At 44.7% G+C, this 17,213-nt stretch overlaps 1 protein-coding gene and 1 pseudogene across 2 annotated transcripts in view; both read left to right on the top strand.

The window, feature by feature from the left end:
• The window catches only part of LOC121535736, an 81,083-nt gene extending 73,499 nt beyond the window's left edge, over positions 1 to 7,584 (top strand). Inside the window, exons 4-6 of one of the 2 annotated variants that reach the window (XM_045206007.1) lie at positions 4,727 to 4,888; positions 5,396 to 5,523; positions 6,811 to 7,584. In XM_045206007.1, the coding sequence (XP_045061942.1) occupies positions 4,727 to 4,888; positions 5,396 to 5,491 (258 nt within the window). In that variant the 3' untranslated portion in view covers positions 5,492 to 5,523; positions 6,811 to 7,584. Of the gene's footprint in view, positions 1 to 4,726; positions 4,889 to 5,395; positions 6,600 to 6,810 lie in introns of those variants that run through there. The other variant, XM_045206006.1, reaches the window with a different exon arrangement.
• A 201-nt stretch (positions 7,585 to 7,785) lies between these two features.
• LOC121535723 lies at positions 7,786 to 16,902 on the top strand (annotated as a pseudogene).
• The last annotated feature ends 311 nt before the right edge of the window (positions 16,903 to 17,213 follow it).

The raw sequence follows: 17,213 nt of genomic DNA, 5'->3' as shown, positions 1-17,213 counted from the left end.
CAGAGATTTTTGCAGTTCGTTTCAGTCATTGGCAGCAGAGAACTGGAAGGAATGGCGGCCAAAGGTGGTGTTGGCTTTGGGGATGACCAGTGAGATATACCTGCTGGAGCGCAGACTACGGGTGGGTGTTGCTATGGTGACCAGTGAGCTAAGGTAAGACTGGGATTTGCATAGCAGTGATTTATAGATGACCTGGAGCCAGTGGGTTTGGCAACGAATATGTAGTGAGGGCCAGCCAACAAGAGTGTACAGGTCACAATGGTGGGTAGTATATGGGGCTTTGGTGGCAAAACGGATGGCACTGTGATAGAGTACATCCAATTTGCTGAGTAGAGTGTTGGAGGCTATTTTGTAAATGACATCGCCGAAGTCAAGGATCGGTAGGATAGTCAGTTTTACGAGGGCATGTTTGGCAGCATGAGTGAAGGAGGCTTTGTTGCGAAATAGGAAGCCGATTCTAGATGTAACTTTTGATTGGAGATGCTTAATGTGAGTCTGGAAGGAGAGTTTACAGTCTAACCAGACACCTAGGTATTTGTAGTTGTCCACATACTCTAGGTCAGACCTGCCGAGAGTAGTGATTCTAGTCGGGTGGGCGGGTGCAAGCAGCGTTCGGTTGAAGAGCATGCATTTAGTTTTACTAGTGTTTAAGAGCCGTTGGTGGCTACGGAAGGAGTGTTGTATGGCATTGAAGCTCGTTTGGAGGTTTGTTAACACAGTGTCCAATGAAGGGCCAGATGTATACAAAATGGTGTCGTCCGCATAGAGGTGGATCCAAGCTTCACCAGCAGCAAGAGCAACATCATTGATATACACAGAGAATAGAGTCGGCCCGAGAATTGAACCCTGTGGCACCCCCATAGAGACGGCCATAGGTCCAGACAACAGGCCCTCCGATTTGACACATTGAACTCTATCTGAGAAGTAGTTGGTGAACCAGGTGAGGCAGTCATTAGTGAAACCAAGGCTATTTAGTCTGCCAATAAGAATGCGGTGGTTGACAGAGTCGAAAGCCTTGGCCAGGTCGATGAAGACGGCTGCGCAGTATTGTCTTTTTATCGATCGCGGTTATAATATCGTTTAGGACCTTGAGCGTGGCTGAGGTGCACCCATGACCAGCTCGGAAACCGGATTGCATAGCGGAGAAGGTACGGTGGGATTCGAAATGGTCGGTGATCTGTTTGTTAACTTGGCTTTCAAATACTTTCGAAAGGCAGGGCAGGATGGATATAGGTCTGTAACAGTTTGGATCTAGAGTGTCACCCCCTTTGAAGAGGGCATGGGCAAGTTGCAGCGGAGGGTGCAGAGCTGGTGGCCGGGGTAGTGGTAGCCAGGTGGAAAGCATGGCCAGCCGTAGCAAATTGCTTGTTGAAATTCTCGATTATTGTAGATTTATCGGTGGTGACAGTGTTTCCTAGCCTCAGTGCAGTTGGGAGGAGGTGCTCTTATTTTCAAAGGACTTTAGTGTCCCAAAACTTTTTGGAGTTAGTGCTACAGGATGCACATTTCTGTTTGAAAAAGCTAGCCATTGCTTTCCTAACTGATTGTGTATATTGGTTCCTGACTTCCCTGAAAAGTTGCATATCGTGGGGGGCTGTTCGATGCTAATGCAGTACGCCACAGGATGTTTTTGTGCTGGTCAAGGGCAGTCAAGTCTGAGGAGAACCAGGGGCTATATCTGTTCTTAGTTCTGAATTTTTTGAATGGTGCATGCTTATTTAAGATTGAGAGGAAAGCACTTTTGAAGAACATCCAGGCATCCTCTACTGACGGAATGAAGTCAATATCCATCCAGGATACCCGGGCCAGGTCAATTAGAAAAGCCTGCTCGCTAAAGTGTTTTAGGGAGCATTTGACAGTGATGAGGGGTGGTCGTTTGACCACGGACCCATTACAGACGCAGGCAATAAGGCAGTGATCGCTGAGATCCTGGTTGAAGACAGCGGAGGTGTATTTAGAGGGTAAATTTGTCAGGATGATATGAGGGTGCCCATGTTTACAGATTTAGGGTTGTACCTGGTAGGTTCGTTGATAATTTGTGTGAGATTGAGGGCATCTAGTTAAGATTGTAGGTTGGCCGGGGGTGTTAAGCATATCCCAGTTTAGGTCACCAAGCAGTACGAACTCTGAGGATAGATGGGGGCAATCAGCTCAAACTGTTTGGGCACAGACCTGGATAGTATGAAAGAGCTCTGCAGGCTCTCTCTACAGTAGATTGCAACCCCACCCCCTTTGGCAGTTCTATCGAGACGGAAAATGTTGTAGTTGGGGATGGACATTTCTGAATTTTTGGCAGCCTTCCTAAGCCAGGATTCAGACACTGCTAGGACATCAGGGTTGGCGGAGTGTGCTAACGCAGTGAATAACTCAAATTTAGGGAGGAGGCTTCGGATGTTAACGTGCAAGAAACCAATGCTTTTACGGTTACAGAAGTAAACAAATGATAACGCCTGGGGAGTAGGAGTGATACTGGGGGCTACAGGGGTTAACCTCTACATCACCAGAGGAACAGAGGAGGAGTAGAATAAGGATACGGCTAAAGGCTTTAAGTACTGGTCTTCTAGTGCGTTGGGTACAGAGAAAAAAAGGGGCAGGTTTCCGGGCGTTGTAGAATACATTCAGGGCATTATATACAGAAAAGGATGTGGAAGGATATGAGTACAGTGGAGGTAAACCTAAGCGTTGGGTAACGATGAAAGAGATGGCACCACTGGAGGCACCGATCGAGTCGGTCTCCGCGTGTATGGGGGGGTGGGACAAAGGAGCCATCTATGCAGGTTGAGCTGGGCTGGGGGATCTACAGTGAAATAGTACAATAAGAAATAACCAAAACAGCAATAAGCAAGGCATATTGAAATGGGAGAGAGGCATAAAGCAATCACGTGTTATTCGAGAGCTAAGACAACAGCTGGTAATGGCGACAAAGTTTGGGTTGAGGCTAAACATAAACAGGATGCGGTACCGTATAAAGGAACAGTCCAGCAGGCATCAGCTGTATAGCTGAGTTATCATAAGGTCCGGTGAACAGCAATAGGAGAGTTCGGAGGTAGTTTGGGGGCTGCTATAGCACTAGCGAGCAAGAGACCACGGCTAGTGTGTGCTAGCGGGCCGGGGCTAGCAGATGGATCTTCGTGGTCGACGTCGTAACGGAAAACCTGTTGTAATCAAATCAGACGATTTCGTCGGCAGACCAGTCGTGTTGGATCGGCGGGGCTCCGTGTCAACACTAGGAGGTCCCGTCCAGTTGACAGAGAGGTAGATAGCCGGGAGAAGGGCCTGGCTCGTGGCTAGCTCGAGGCTGATTAGCCAACAACAACGTCCATTTGATTGCAGCTATCTAGCTACGATAATCCAGTGTTAAAGGTCCAGTGAATCAGTGATTCCGGCAGAAAAACCTATATGTTCTGGGTCGATAACGCGCTGTGCAGACAGTGCAGATTGGCGGATAATAGTCCAGGCTAGAGCTGGCTGGTAGGTAGTGCAGGACAATGGTGAGAAACCGCTAGCGGTGGCTAATGGCAAGTAGCTAGTTAGCTGGCTACTCCCGTCCGGTAGACAGAGAGGTAGATAGCCGGGATATGGCCCTGGCTCAAGGCTAACTGGTGCTTGCTTCAGGGGCAGTGGTGATTAGCCAAACAGCAACATCCAATTCGGTTGCGGCTAGCTAGTTGCGATCCGGTGTTAATGTCCAGTGATTCAGTTATTCCGGCAGAAAATCCGATGTTCTGGGTGAAAACTGCTAACGGTGGCTAATAGCAAGTAGCTAGTTAGCTGGCTAGCTGGTATCAACTGGAGATTCTAGATAAAAGGTAAGTCAATAATATAATCCGTTCCACATTGAGTGAGGCGGGTTGCAGGAAAGTATATTTTGTAGAAGGATGAAAAGTGTGATAGGGAAATATGTACAAAAAATACAGAGAACTGGCTATTTACACAGACACACAACAAAGAACACGACCGCACTGCTATGCCATCTTGGATTCAATGTTTGTTTACTAAACACAAAATAGGACTTTTCATTAATTGAGATTATGTTTAGTGTATCACATCTGATCTCACCCTATTCTGAAAACACCAGGCAGTGCTTTATAACCAATATGCCTTCCAGCCAATTAGAGTGCTTGGTGGACATTTGGACTCTGGCTCCACCCACTCTAGCTCAGTGTTTTAGTCGTTGACAGAAGACCAAGTTTTCAGTGTTTATTCTAAAAGTGTTGTGCGTTCATCTGCAATAAACCACAAGATCACATCTGATGTAAAATGTGTGTGGGTTTAACTGTGTGGTGGTAAGCAAGAGAATAAAACACTGGATATGGACATGTCTGCCTGGTTGTTGCCGGACCGCCTGTAGGGGGACAGACCTAAGTAGAGTCAGCATTAAGTTACTAGCGGATGAGGCAGCTAGCAGTTTTACAATACACACACTAAATATACCTACACATACCCACACACTAACAAACACCTAATGTACACGTCAAAATAGTTTAGTCAGGTTTGCCCGATAATTACTTTTGACTTATCATACCTGACTTGTTTTTACCCATATCATATTAATGTCCACCATGATGGGTTTAACAACAATTAAGTAATTCTGTAACTACAGTATAGGACTCAAACGTAGTGGGGATGGGTAAACACTCCATGTTGATAGTGTGTTTAGTATCTGTGTGTGTACGTACCTGAGGGAGTGTATGTCTGTGTAATCTGTATCACCTCTCTCTTCCAGGAGGAGGGTCCAGAGGTGCTGCTGGTAAAGGAGGAGGGGTGTGAGGAGGGTCTGGGGAACCCTGAGGAGACAATGGTCATGGAGAACAACCAGACTACACCTCCTCCTGAACCTACAGAGGAACCAGCTGAACAGCACAGGACCACACACAGTCTCACTGAGGTGAGCCCACTGTGAACTACTGTCTGAATGGTATTAGGTCAGGGCCCGTATCCACAAAGCCTCTCAGAGTAGGAGTGCTGATCTAGGATCAGTTTAGCCTTTAAGATCATAATGAATAAGATTATTTGGAAAGATCCTAGATTAGCACTCCTACTCTGAAAGGCCTTGTGGATACGGGCCCAGATCTTGATGAATTTTGTCTTAAGTGTATGAATTATCAAACCATTAAAGTGTCAAGTAAGCATTGACCTACTGAGTGGACTAAAGATGGCAGAGCAAGGTAAGGGAGACATACATATACAGAACATAATAGATATACTTCAATGGGAATAGTGATGCACCTGGCTATTATTTTCTCTTCATTCATCAAATCAATACAACTTATGTTTACATACTAAAACACACATTATAATGTATGAACTTGACCAGGTAATTGACCAAAAAACTCCATATGTAGAGTTTTCTCTGCCATGTTTGTAAAGTCTATTTTGTAACCTCTTCCTGCAGGTGGTTGGCTGGAGGCTAACAGATGAGGGGACGTCGTCACTGAGCAGGCCAGCACCAGAAACAGACAGTGGAACACAAAACAACATCCGAACTTAGTCTCCATGACAACAGACTGGCTGAGACCAGGGGTAGGTGTAGATTTGGTCCGCGGGGACGGGGTATGTGGCGGGAGAGAACAACAGACACAGATTCGGCTAGCAATGCTCTGTCCTGCTCCTATAGTTGGGATTCAGAGAGACTGACGGCGCCTCAGGTTAACCCCCTAACAGGTACTGCCTTCAGCCTGCCTTCTATAGGATCTATCAACTGGAACATGGACCCTGCCACAACAAACTCCCTGGCCTTCGTCCTCCTCACATTCTCTTTATGTTAAACTAGACCTCAGACAGTGACAGTGTCAACACTAAATGTCAACACAAGCCCATTGTCAAATGAGAGTAGTAGAGATGGAATCAGTGGCAGTGCTTGTTCTGGGGGAAAGCCTTCAGTTTCCCCAAAAAGGTGGAGATCCACCAGAGAGTGCACACAGGGGTGAAATCCTAAAGCTGTACCCAGGGTCACATGTGCTTTGCCCAGTCTGGGCACCTGAAGAGGCACCACAGGGTCCACAAAGAGGTTCTCCCACCAGCACCAGCTGAAGATGCACCTGAAGGTCCAAATGGGAGAGAGGCCGTTCGCCTGTACGGCAAGAGGTTCTCAGAGAGGAGCTACCTCAGGATACACCAGCAGAAAAATGCACAAAGTCCATGTATAGAGTGTAGTGATATGTAATGTAGGACTAGTTAGTTTGTAGTTAAGTCTGTTAGTTTTAGATGTTCTAGGGAACTGGATGAGGTGAACTGAGGAAAGAATGAGTATGTTGAGGCAGAGTAGATGATATCGTGATGGTTGGTGTGATGGCGTCTGTGAAAATGCTTAATTGATGGGTCCAACCTTAACCTGACTGCATGTCCCTTTAGGTTGATGCTGATGTTTTATAATGAGGAAATGATAGTGCCTTAATTAATGTTTCCTTGGCATGAAGTAGTGAAGCTGTGTGTAATTTAATGTTAAACCTTAAATTCATTTTATCAAAGTGATGGTACCAGATTGACAGAAAAAGTGTTACCATAGTGAGAAATGTTATTCTACTTGTCACATCATTTTGTGCAATAAATGTCATTGTAATGCCATTTTGTTTTAATTAAATACGAGATTGACTCTGTGCTGACTGACTTGGTTATTTTTTTATCATTGCAGGGACAGAGTTTTGACATTTAAAAAAAATCCAATGGCTCCATATTGTTAGGTACTTCAATCAGTGTTAGAGATGGGCTTGACTATGGTTGACATTTTATAATATGTCATGTTTCTGCGTACCGTAAAGAGTTTCTTATATAAACCTTTATGCTTTTCTGTACAATCTTTGTTTGCAGTCTGCAGTCAATGAAGACCTGCTGGTGGGAGAGACTGGACCTCAGAAGCAGCTAGTCGCAAACCCTGGCCCTGGATCAGAACTGTGGATCATGAGCCATCGCTCTTCCTTCCCGAGTCGGAACCAGGACCCAACCGCGAGGGACAACGACTTCACCACAACCACTACATAGAACACAACCAGCGGACAGAACAACCTCAGTCCTGGTGGTCATCAGAGAGACAGAGGCTCCAGTCAGGGATCCAGTCTGCAGCCCAGACCCTTCTCTTCACAGTCTCAGTGCAGGGATGGAGCAGGGCCTGGGGCTGATAGCGATAGACCCTCCTGTTCCTATGATACAAACACCACAGTATCCATGATGGACAGAGCAGGTCACACTGGGCTTCAGCCTTCACAGAGAGTGGTGGGAGAGCCTCCTGGTGGTAGTCTTTCAGGAAGTCTGTCTTCTCCTTCAGGATCCAGTCACCTACTGAGAGTTCATAGAAGGGCCTGGACCTGGGTCTAACCTTCCTCAGCTGCCTCAAGGAGAGGCTTTTCAAGTGCAAACTATGTTTAAAAGAGTCTCTCCTTCCTGAGTAACCTTATCAGACATAGGAGTGTCCACAATGGGAATAAATCGTAGCAGTGTGGCTTGAGATGTACGCAGGGGATATCTGGGAACCATTCTTTAGCTGTTATAGATATAGTTATCATGTGAAGTGTTTTGGGGTAACCCTTTGTTAACTTGTCATTTGTAAATAACTGTTTTTATAGAGACAGTAAACATAGGCTATAACAAGTAAGTAGCCTTGCACAAACCTCATCTCCTGTTTCTGTAGCTTGAGGCAGCTTGATGTACAAGTACACCCACTGGACAAGATGCTAGTCTATTGCAGGGCCTTACCCCAAATCTATCTCCTTAATGCTGAGTGCCAAGCGGAGACGCATCAGGGCCCATTTTTTACAGTCTTTGGTATGACTCGGCCAGGGATTGACTCACAACCTTCTAATCTCAGGGCAGACACTAACCACAAGGCCACTGAGTCGGTCAGACTATAACAAGGACAGTTGAATATTTACCTTACTGAGGTAAAGTGATGTTATTTTCTACTCTATTCTTGCTAACACACTGTTCTTTATAAACACGTCTGCTCAGCTTAAAATATACTGATCATAGGGTATTTGATGTGTTATGTAATAAGCAGTACCATATTTCAAAGAACAGCACGCACACCTTTTTCATTTAACTAACGTTACACCCTTCCATCTATGACGCCAACCAATAAGATCCTTTCTCTTAGGTAAACGGAAGGGAACGGGGACCAAGAACGAGTTCGACGTTAGCGTTTTATTATCTAGACGTTTATTAACACACTGGAACTCAAAATATGACTCATTTAACTGCACAGCATCACATACTTACCTCAGGTAGTCTTTAATTCGCGCTGGAGACAGGAATTGGTTGATTTATGTTATCTTGGTAGATAACGCTAGCTAGTTAACTGCTAACAATGGCTAACGAAATGGGTTTTCACACTCAAATAGCCTCTGTCATGGAGGTGCTAGCGAATGCAGCCGTGGCAGAGCTCTGTAAACTCGTAGACGACGACTATGCAGTGTTTCGTTTGGAAATAACTCAAAGCCAGAAAGAAAACAGGGCATTGCGGAGGAAACTACAGCTACTGGAACTGAAGGTGGCACGGGAGCGCGCAGAGAGGACAACGAGAGAACGCGTTCTCGCCAGTCGTTCTAGTAGTGTCAACATCCTGGACCGATACAGAGGAATGACAAGAGGTACATTTTGCAGAAGGCTGCGGGGCCTGTCGCCCCATTCCCCTCTGCGCATGTGTTCAGATGTGTTACAAAATTGGGTCTTTGTCAGTTTTTGGATAGTATACCATACTTCTCCTGATTACTTGGCTATCTTGCACATATTTTTTCATTTAACCAGCCAGGTCAATTAAGAACAAATTAATCTTGCACAAAGATTATTTACCGAATTTCCCATTGTCATACTCAATTAAAAAAAAGTAATGCATGGAACATAATCAATAAATAAATATCAACAAGCTATGAGAAGTGTTACCTTACATCCAGGGCTGGATTACCTAACTGGCACGCAAGAGCTCTATTTTCATTTTATCTGACCAAAGCACAGGTTCCAATCCAAGTGCCAATGCCATTAAGCAAACTCCAGGCATTTACATTTGTTGGTAGTCAGATTAATCAGGCTGTAATACACAATTAATTGGTATATACAGCCTGAAACTAACAGGGATGGGCATTGACATTTGACTGTTGGAGTGTTCCCATGATTTTTTTCTGAGTACTCAAATGAGGGGGAAAAATATATATGTTTAGAACATAAGGCCCGCACTGGAAAAAATGTGTGCATTTATCTATATGCCAACAGATCGCAACAATGCCTAATTTATCATAACCATTACAGATAACAAATCCTAATTGCTCACATTGTCATTTAAAAAGCAAGCGCCATTTAAGATTAATTTATTGAAACCGTAATATCAACGGGTAGTAACTGGATTGTTCTCCACCCTCCCCTGATTCAGAATATACAATTTTCATTGTCCTGGCATATTTGGTTCAAATGCTATTGACGATAAAAAAATGAATATCCAATATAAAACTAATTTTACCTCGGTGCCAAACTGAACCATATACCTACCAGCTCTCTAGAAAGTAGTGTAAACAATACTTTTCTGTCTATATTTTGTCTCAAATTTCGAGCAGCTGACAGACAAACTGCACAAACAGCTGCTAGAGTAAGTTTAAATGTATAGTATGTACATTTACACAATTGTGCAGGCATTAGTTTCAGGCTGTATATACCAATTAATTGTGAATTACAGCCTAATTAATCAGACTAATTTGTTGGATGACATGAAATAGAGCTCTATGGCCACGCACACCAGTGGTGGGTTTGGCGTCGAAATGACAATGCATGACCAGAAAAGAACCACATACCCTACTGTAAAATATGGTGGTGGATCTTTGGTTCTGGGGCCCTTTAAGGTCAACGGCATCATGGACTTTACCCAGTACCAGGATATTTGAGCCAAAAACCTGATTGCCTCTGCCAGGAGGCTGAAACTTGGCCGCAAGTGGATCTTCCAGGAAGACAATAACTCCAAGCCCACATCAAAATACACAAAGAAATGGTTAATTGGCTACAAAATCAAGTCTCTGGACTTGAAACACATTGAAAACCTGTGGTTTGAATTGAAGAGGGCAGTCCATAAGCACAGACAAAGGATATCAAGGATCTGGAAGGATTCTGTATGGAAGAACAGTCTAAGGTCCCTCCCAATGTGTTCCTCAACTCATAAAACATTTTTTTTAAAGGCTCTGTGCTGTTATCCTTGCAAGGTGAGGTATTGAAAACAGGGGTGTCAATAATTTAGACCCTTACCTTTTTTAGATTTTTTAAAAACTTGTTAAACAAAATCTCTTACTCTGAGCAATTGTATTAGTATAAAATAATATAATGTATACCTTTATATTTTAGCTCATCTTTATCAAGGGTGTGAATAATTACGGATCCCACTGTAGGTGCCCCAGGTCCCCAGATGTGGTAGTCCGGCTTACATCCTTGCCAATTGTAGACGGTGTCAATAGTGTACAATATTGTGTTGAGCTTTGACAGTAGTACCTAACTTAACCACCCCTTTTCCCCAAATCACTCTCTTAGGTGAAGGACATCTCACTGGAGGCCACAGGAGTTTTGTGAAGCCAGCGGGACACAACGCGTGGAGAGATGACCAACCCATAGCTATAGATGAGGGGAGTGGAACCTCAACCCAGCATGTTATCGTGATAGAGGTTAGTGTCATAGTGTAACAAAGTAAATTATAGTACATCAAATGTGGCCCGTTTATTTCAGAAAGGCTCCCCTCAGCTATTCACTCATGTACATCCTTATTTATCTGCCATAGGGGAGTTTGTGAGACTTCCCCTACGACATTGTTGTACAATTTAACTCATGTACCGATAATAACCTTGTCTCTTCTTGTGTCAGTCTGCAGATGCCGAGGCTAGAGGTCCTGGGGTCAAGCAAGAGAGGTCTGAAGGAGAGGACCTACGACACAGCAGAGACATCCAGACTGGAGCAGCGGCTGGAATGGCGCCCTCTTCAGTCACGGGGGACCTCGCCACCTCGCCCCAGCCCCGATGCAGCATCACGGAGGTCAGTGGAACGCCGAACACCGTCTTCAAGTCAGAGACAGACACAGAGACTTTAACTGTAACACAAAGGCTTTTACACACAGGATCTGACCAAATATCAGACCCAGAGAGACTGGGGCTGGGGGCCACTGGGCTGTCCTCCTGCTCCCAGCTCAGAGTGTTTACTTTACGTTAACTCGAGCCTGAGGGCGATTCAATCCCATCGGGACCCGGGCAACTTGCCCTTGGTTTTAGAGACACAGACTGATCTGTCTGGAGAGGACTGGAACCAGTATAGTAGTAGTGTATAGGATCCACACAGGGGTAAAATCCTTCAGCTGTACCCAGTGTCTTATGCGCTTTGCCCAAACTGGCCACCTGAAGAGGCATCAGGGGTCCACACAGAGGAGAAACCTTACAGCTGCCCCCAGTGTGAGAAGAGGTTCTTCCACCAGCACCATCTGAATATGTACCTCTAGCTCCACACGGGAGAAAGGCCATTCTCCTGTACGGGAAGAGGATCTCAGAGAGGAGCGAGCTCAGGATACACCAGCAGAAAAACCATTCCACTCTATAACATAAACCACGTTTCCATCCACAGTTTTAATGTGAGTAAAGTCATACTGAATAAATAAAAAAATAATGGCAGCTGTGATGGAAACAGGAAGTTTCGGTACAATTTTATACATGCCGACAGATAATTTGTTAGTTTGACATGGTGGGATCTTTTTGCATCTGTAAAATTAATTATGCGAGAAAGGGTGGTGGAAATGCCTTTATGTGCAAATGTTGATATAGTAACCATCATATCGAAGTAAACTTGGAGTCACGCGATGACATGGTGTGTGGTCCTCCCAGTACGACTCGGGGAAACCATGCCGTTTATTAGGCTACAGATGAAATAACTTATAAACTTCACAGGGTGGTGAAAGTGCACAGTGATCTTGATGCTCATTTTCAAAGAAATATTAAAGGTCTTATTCTGGTGACATGATGATCGATGCTTGACTGCTGTTTGACAAATACAAATATTCTCGCTCTTATCCATAATAATCTCATAATGTAGACTAGCTTCCCTGCACTGTATCTGCAAACTGTTGGCTAGAGCGCACGTGCCAAGACCAGAGTAGGCACATTTGAAAATGTGATGGAAACACATTGAACTTTAGATTTTTATTCGGTACATGAAAACGTAAGCGAAAAAGTACATTTCGTGTGCACTACCTCATCACACAAAGATTTGTATCTGCAACAAGTCAGTTTGGTGGAAACACACCACTGGTGGGAAAATGCACATATTTACTTTATGTAGATTTTTGAATATTCGATTGAAAATCTGTCGTCAATTAAATGGAAACCTAGCTATAGAAAGTAACCATTCCACTCCTAAAAAAATATCCCCCCTCAACATAGAAGCCACCTTCCCCTCTATAGCTTCTTATGTTTAGATCAAACCCTGCATTAAAGACTAAGATTTATTTTCATTGTTGTCAGCAGAAAAGATCCACCGATACATTTGGAATAACGAGAGTAACATATTTCAGTGTTGAATATTCCTGGGTAGAATATTGCATCCAGACATTGTGTGATATAAACTCAGCAAAAAAAGAAACGTCCCTTTTTCAGGACCCTGTCTTTCAAAGATAATTCATAAAAATCCAAATAACTTCACAGATCTTCATTGTAAAGGGTTTAAACACTGTTTCCCATGCTTGTTCAATGAACCATAAACAATTAATGAACATCCACCTGTGGAATGGTTGTTAAGACACTAACATCTTACAGACGGTAGGCATTTAAGTTATGAAAACTTAGGACACTAAAGAGGCCTTTCTACTGACTGAAAAACACCAAAAGAAAGATGCCCAGGGTCCCTGCTCATCTGCATGAACGTGCATTAGATGTGGCCAGGGCAATACATTGCAATGTCCGTACTGTGAGATGCCTAAGACTGCGCTACAGGGAGACAGGACGGACAGCTGATCGTCCTCGCAGTGGCAGACCACGTGTAACAACACCTGCACAGGATCGGTACATCCGAACATCACACCTGCGGGACAGGTACAGGATGGCAACAACAACTGCCCGAGTTACACCAGGAACGCACAATCCCTCCATCAGTGCTCAGACTGTTCGCAATAGGCTGAGAGAGGCTGGACTGAGGGCTTGTATGCCTGTTGTAAGGCAGGTCCTCACCAGACATCACCGGCAACAACGTCGCCTATGGGCACAAACCCACCGTTGATGGACCAGACAGGACTGGCAAAAGTGCTCTTCACTGACGAAGTCGCGGTTTTGTCTCACCAGGGGTGATGGTCGGATTCGCGTTTATCGTCGATGGAATGAGCGTTACACTGAGGCCTGTACTCTGGAGCGGGATCGATTTGGAGGTGGAGGGTCCGTCATGGTCTGGGCGGTGTGTCACAGCATCATCGGACTGAGCTTGTTGTCATTGCAGGCAATCTCAATGCTGTGCGTTACAGGAAGACATCCTCCTCCCTCATGTGGTACCCTTCCTGCAGGCTCATCCTGACATGACCCTCCAGCATGACAATGCCACCAGCCATACTGCTCGTTCTGTGCGTGATTTCCGCAAGACAGGAATGTCAGTGTTCTGCCATGGCCAGCGAAGAGCCCGGATCTCAATCCCATTGAGCACGTCTGGGACCTGTAGGATCGGAGGGTGAGGCCTAGGGCCATCCCCCCCCAGAAATGTCAGGGAACTTGCAGGTGCCTTGGTGGAAGAGTGGGGTAACATCTCACAGCAAGAACTGGCAAATCTGGTGCAGTCCATGAGGAGGAGATGCACTGCAGTACTTAATGCAGCTGGTGGCCACACCAGATACTGACTGTTACTGTTACTTTTGATTTTGACCCCCCCTTTGTTCAGGGACACATTATTAAATTTCTGTTAGTCACATGTCTGTGGAACTTGTTCAGTTTATGTCTCAGTTGTTGAATCTGGTTATGTTCATACAAATATTTACACATGTTAAGTTTGCTGAAAATAAACGCAGTTGACAGTGAGAGGACATTTCTTTTTTTGCTGAGTTTATAAGGCATATATAAGCCTAAAAAGTATTACATATTGTGTTTGTACTGTATGTAGGATGTATGATGCGTTTAACTACTTCCATTCAACTACTTAATTATATATACTGTATATAAGGCATATACAATGCGGTCCTAAATTAGACACACTTGATAAAGATGAACAATAATGATTTTTTGTTCAGTATAGTATTTTTCCCTGATCTTTATCAAGGTTGCCAATGATTTTGCAGTTACATTTGCATGTACAGGAATTTGACTCTGTGAAATCGTATATTTACATTTAAGTCATTTAGCAGACGCTCTTATCCAGAGCGACTTACAAATTGTATAGGACTCAGACATAGTGGGGATGGGTAAAAACACTATGTTGAAAGTGTGTTTATTATCTGTGTGTACGTACCTGAGGGAGTGTATGTCTGTATAATCTGTATCACCTGTCTCTTCCAGGAGGAGGAGGATCCAGAGGTGCTGCTGGTAAAGGAGGAGGGGTGTGAGGAGGGTCTGGGGAACCCTGAGGGGACCATAGTCGTGGAGGACAACCAGACTACACCTCCTCCTGAACCCACAGAGGAACCAGCTGAGCAGCACAGGAACACACACAGTCTCACTGAGGTGAGCCCACTGTGAACTACTGTCTGCATAGTATTAGGTCAGGGCCCGTATCCACAAAGCCTCTCAGAGTAGGAGTGCTGATCTAGGATATCATCTTATTCATTATGATCTAAAAGGGAAAACTGATCCTAGATCAGCACTCCTGCTCTGAGACTCTTGGTGGATACGGGCCCTGGTCTTGATTCGTTTTGTCTTAAGTGTGGGACCATGCCTTTCGAATGATCAAACCATTAAAGAGTGTCAATTAATCAAATCGACTAACATGTTTGCATAGTACTCATAGCAATCCCTCTTTGCCCAATCAGAATATGCTCCATCGCAGGGTGCTCATATTAAATTTCTTGATCCAACATCCTCTCACTCTGTATCTCTTACAGTTAGTAGACATGGAGGATGGGAAGCCTGATCTGCTGCTGGTCAAAGAGGAGACAATAGAAGACGGACCAGAGAGCATTGACCTGCTGAGTGGAGTAAAGATGGGGGAGCAAGGTAAGGGAGACATACATATAGCCTACATACAGGAATAGATCTTCAGTGGGAATAGTGATGCACCTGGCTATTATTATTTATTTATTTTCTTCATTCATAAAATGAAATCAATACAACGTATGTTTAGTTACATTATAATGTGTGTGTTTTAGTATGAACTTGACCAGGTAATTGACTCAACTCTAGATATGGAGTTTTTTCTCTGCCATGTTTGTTGTCTTTTTTGCAGGTGGTTGGCTGGAGGCTAACAGAGGAGACTGGGCGGCCATCTTAGATTTCCAGACCCAGATGGGTGTAGCCAAGGGCCCAGGGGATATCATCACTGATCAGGCCAGGACCAGAGGCGACATAGTGGAGGTCAGTGGATGGGACAGCGTCCTCAACTCTGGGCTGGGGAACAACACTGTTAACCACAACCAGAAACAGACAGTCGAACACAAAACAACAAACAAACTTAGTCTCCATGACAACAGACTTGCTGAGACCAGGGCGAGGTGTAGATTTGGTCCGCGGGGACAGGAAGGTGTCCGTATGCGGCGGGAGAGAACAGACACAGACTCGGCTAGCGATGCTCCGTCCTGCTCCTATAGTTGTGATTCAGAGAGACTGATGGCGCCTCAAGTTAACCCCCTAACAGGTGCTGCCTTCAGCCTGCCTTCTATAGGATCTATCAACTGGAACATGGACCCTGCGACAACACAGACACTACCTGGCCTTCATCCTCCTCACACTCTCCTAATGTTAAACCAGACCTCAGACAATGCCAGTGCCTCAACACTAAATGGCAACACAAGCCCATTGACAAATGACAGTAGTAGAGACAGAATCAGTAAAGGTGGCAGCGCCAAAGAGAAGCGCTTCCCGTGTTCGTTCTGTGGGAAGGCCTTCAGTTTCCCCAAACAGGTGGAGATCCACCAGAGGATGCACACGGGGGAGAAACCGTTCGGCTGCCACCTGTGCCGGGCCACTTTCTCTGACTCTTCTAACCTGAAGAGGCACCAGAGGATGCACACGGGGGAGAAACCGTTCAGCTGCCACCTGTGCCAGGCCAGTTTCTCCCACTCGTTCAACCTGAAAAGGCACCAGAGGGTCCACACAGAGGAGAAATCCTACAGCTTCCCAAGTGTCAGAAGAAGTTCTCCCACCAGCACCAGCAGAAGATGTACCTGAAGGTCCACACGGGAGAGAGGCCGTTCACCAGCACACACCACGGGATGAGGTTCTCAGAGAGGAGCAACCTCAGGATACACCAACAGAAAATGCACACGGCCCATGAATAGAGTATAGCGATATGTAATGTAGTACTAGTTAGTTAGTTTGGTTGTAGTTAATTCTGTTGGTTTTGGATGTAGTAGGGAACTGGATGAGGTGAACTGAGGAAAGAATGAGTATGATGAGGCAGAGTAGATGATATCGTGATGGTTGGTGTGATGGCGTCTGTAAAAATGCTTAATTGATGGGTCCAACCCTAACCTGACTGCATGTCCCTTTAGGTTGATACTGGTGTTTTATAGTGAGATAATGATAGTGCCTTAATTCATGTTTACTTGACAAGAAGTAGTGAAGATGTGTGTAATGTAATGTTGTACCTTTTCTAAAGTATTCAAACGTATTTTATCAAAGCGAGGGTACCAGATTTACAGAAAATGTAAAGTGTTAGCATAGTGAGAAAAGTTATTCTACATGTCATGTATCGTTTTGTGCAATAAAAGTACTGTACTTCACGTTATGTGAGTGTATGACCATTTTGTTGAAATTAAATACAAAATTGACTCTGTGCTGACTGACTTGGTTATTTTTGTATCATTGCAGGGACTGAGTTTCCCTTATCTCAGTCGAACCAAAACATTATACTTAATTCTTGAATCAACACATATGGCCAATGGCGCCATAATGTTAGGTACTTCAATCAGTGTTGGGCTTGACCGTGGTAAAATTTTTTATGATATCATGTTTCTGTGTGACAGCAAAGAATTTCGAACATACCCCCAACCAAAAAGCTAGGGATAGATGGCAGTATTTGCGCAAAACTGAAACCGCGAACAACCGCATTCAACCACAGCAAGGTGACCAGGAACATGGAGAAGT

Source organism: Coregonus clupeaformis, chromosome 21 (genome assembly GCF_020615455.1).
Source record: "Coregonus clupeaformis isolate EN_2021a chromosome 21, ASM2061545v1, whole genome shotgun sequence".
In the NCBI taxonomy this organism is placed as follows: Eukaryota; Metazoa; Chordata; class Actinopteri; order Salmoniformes; family Salmonidae; genus Coregonus; species Coregonus clupeaformis.
The sequence above is the reverse complement of the archived record's forward strand: the minus strand, read 5'-3'. Positions and strand labels throughout refer to the sequence as shown.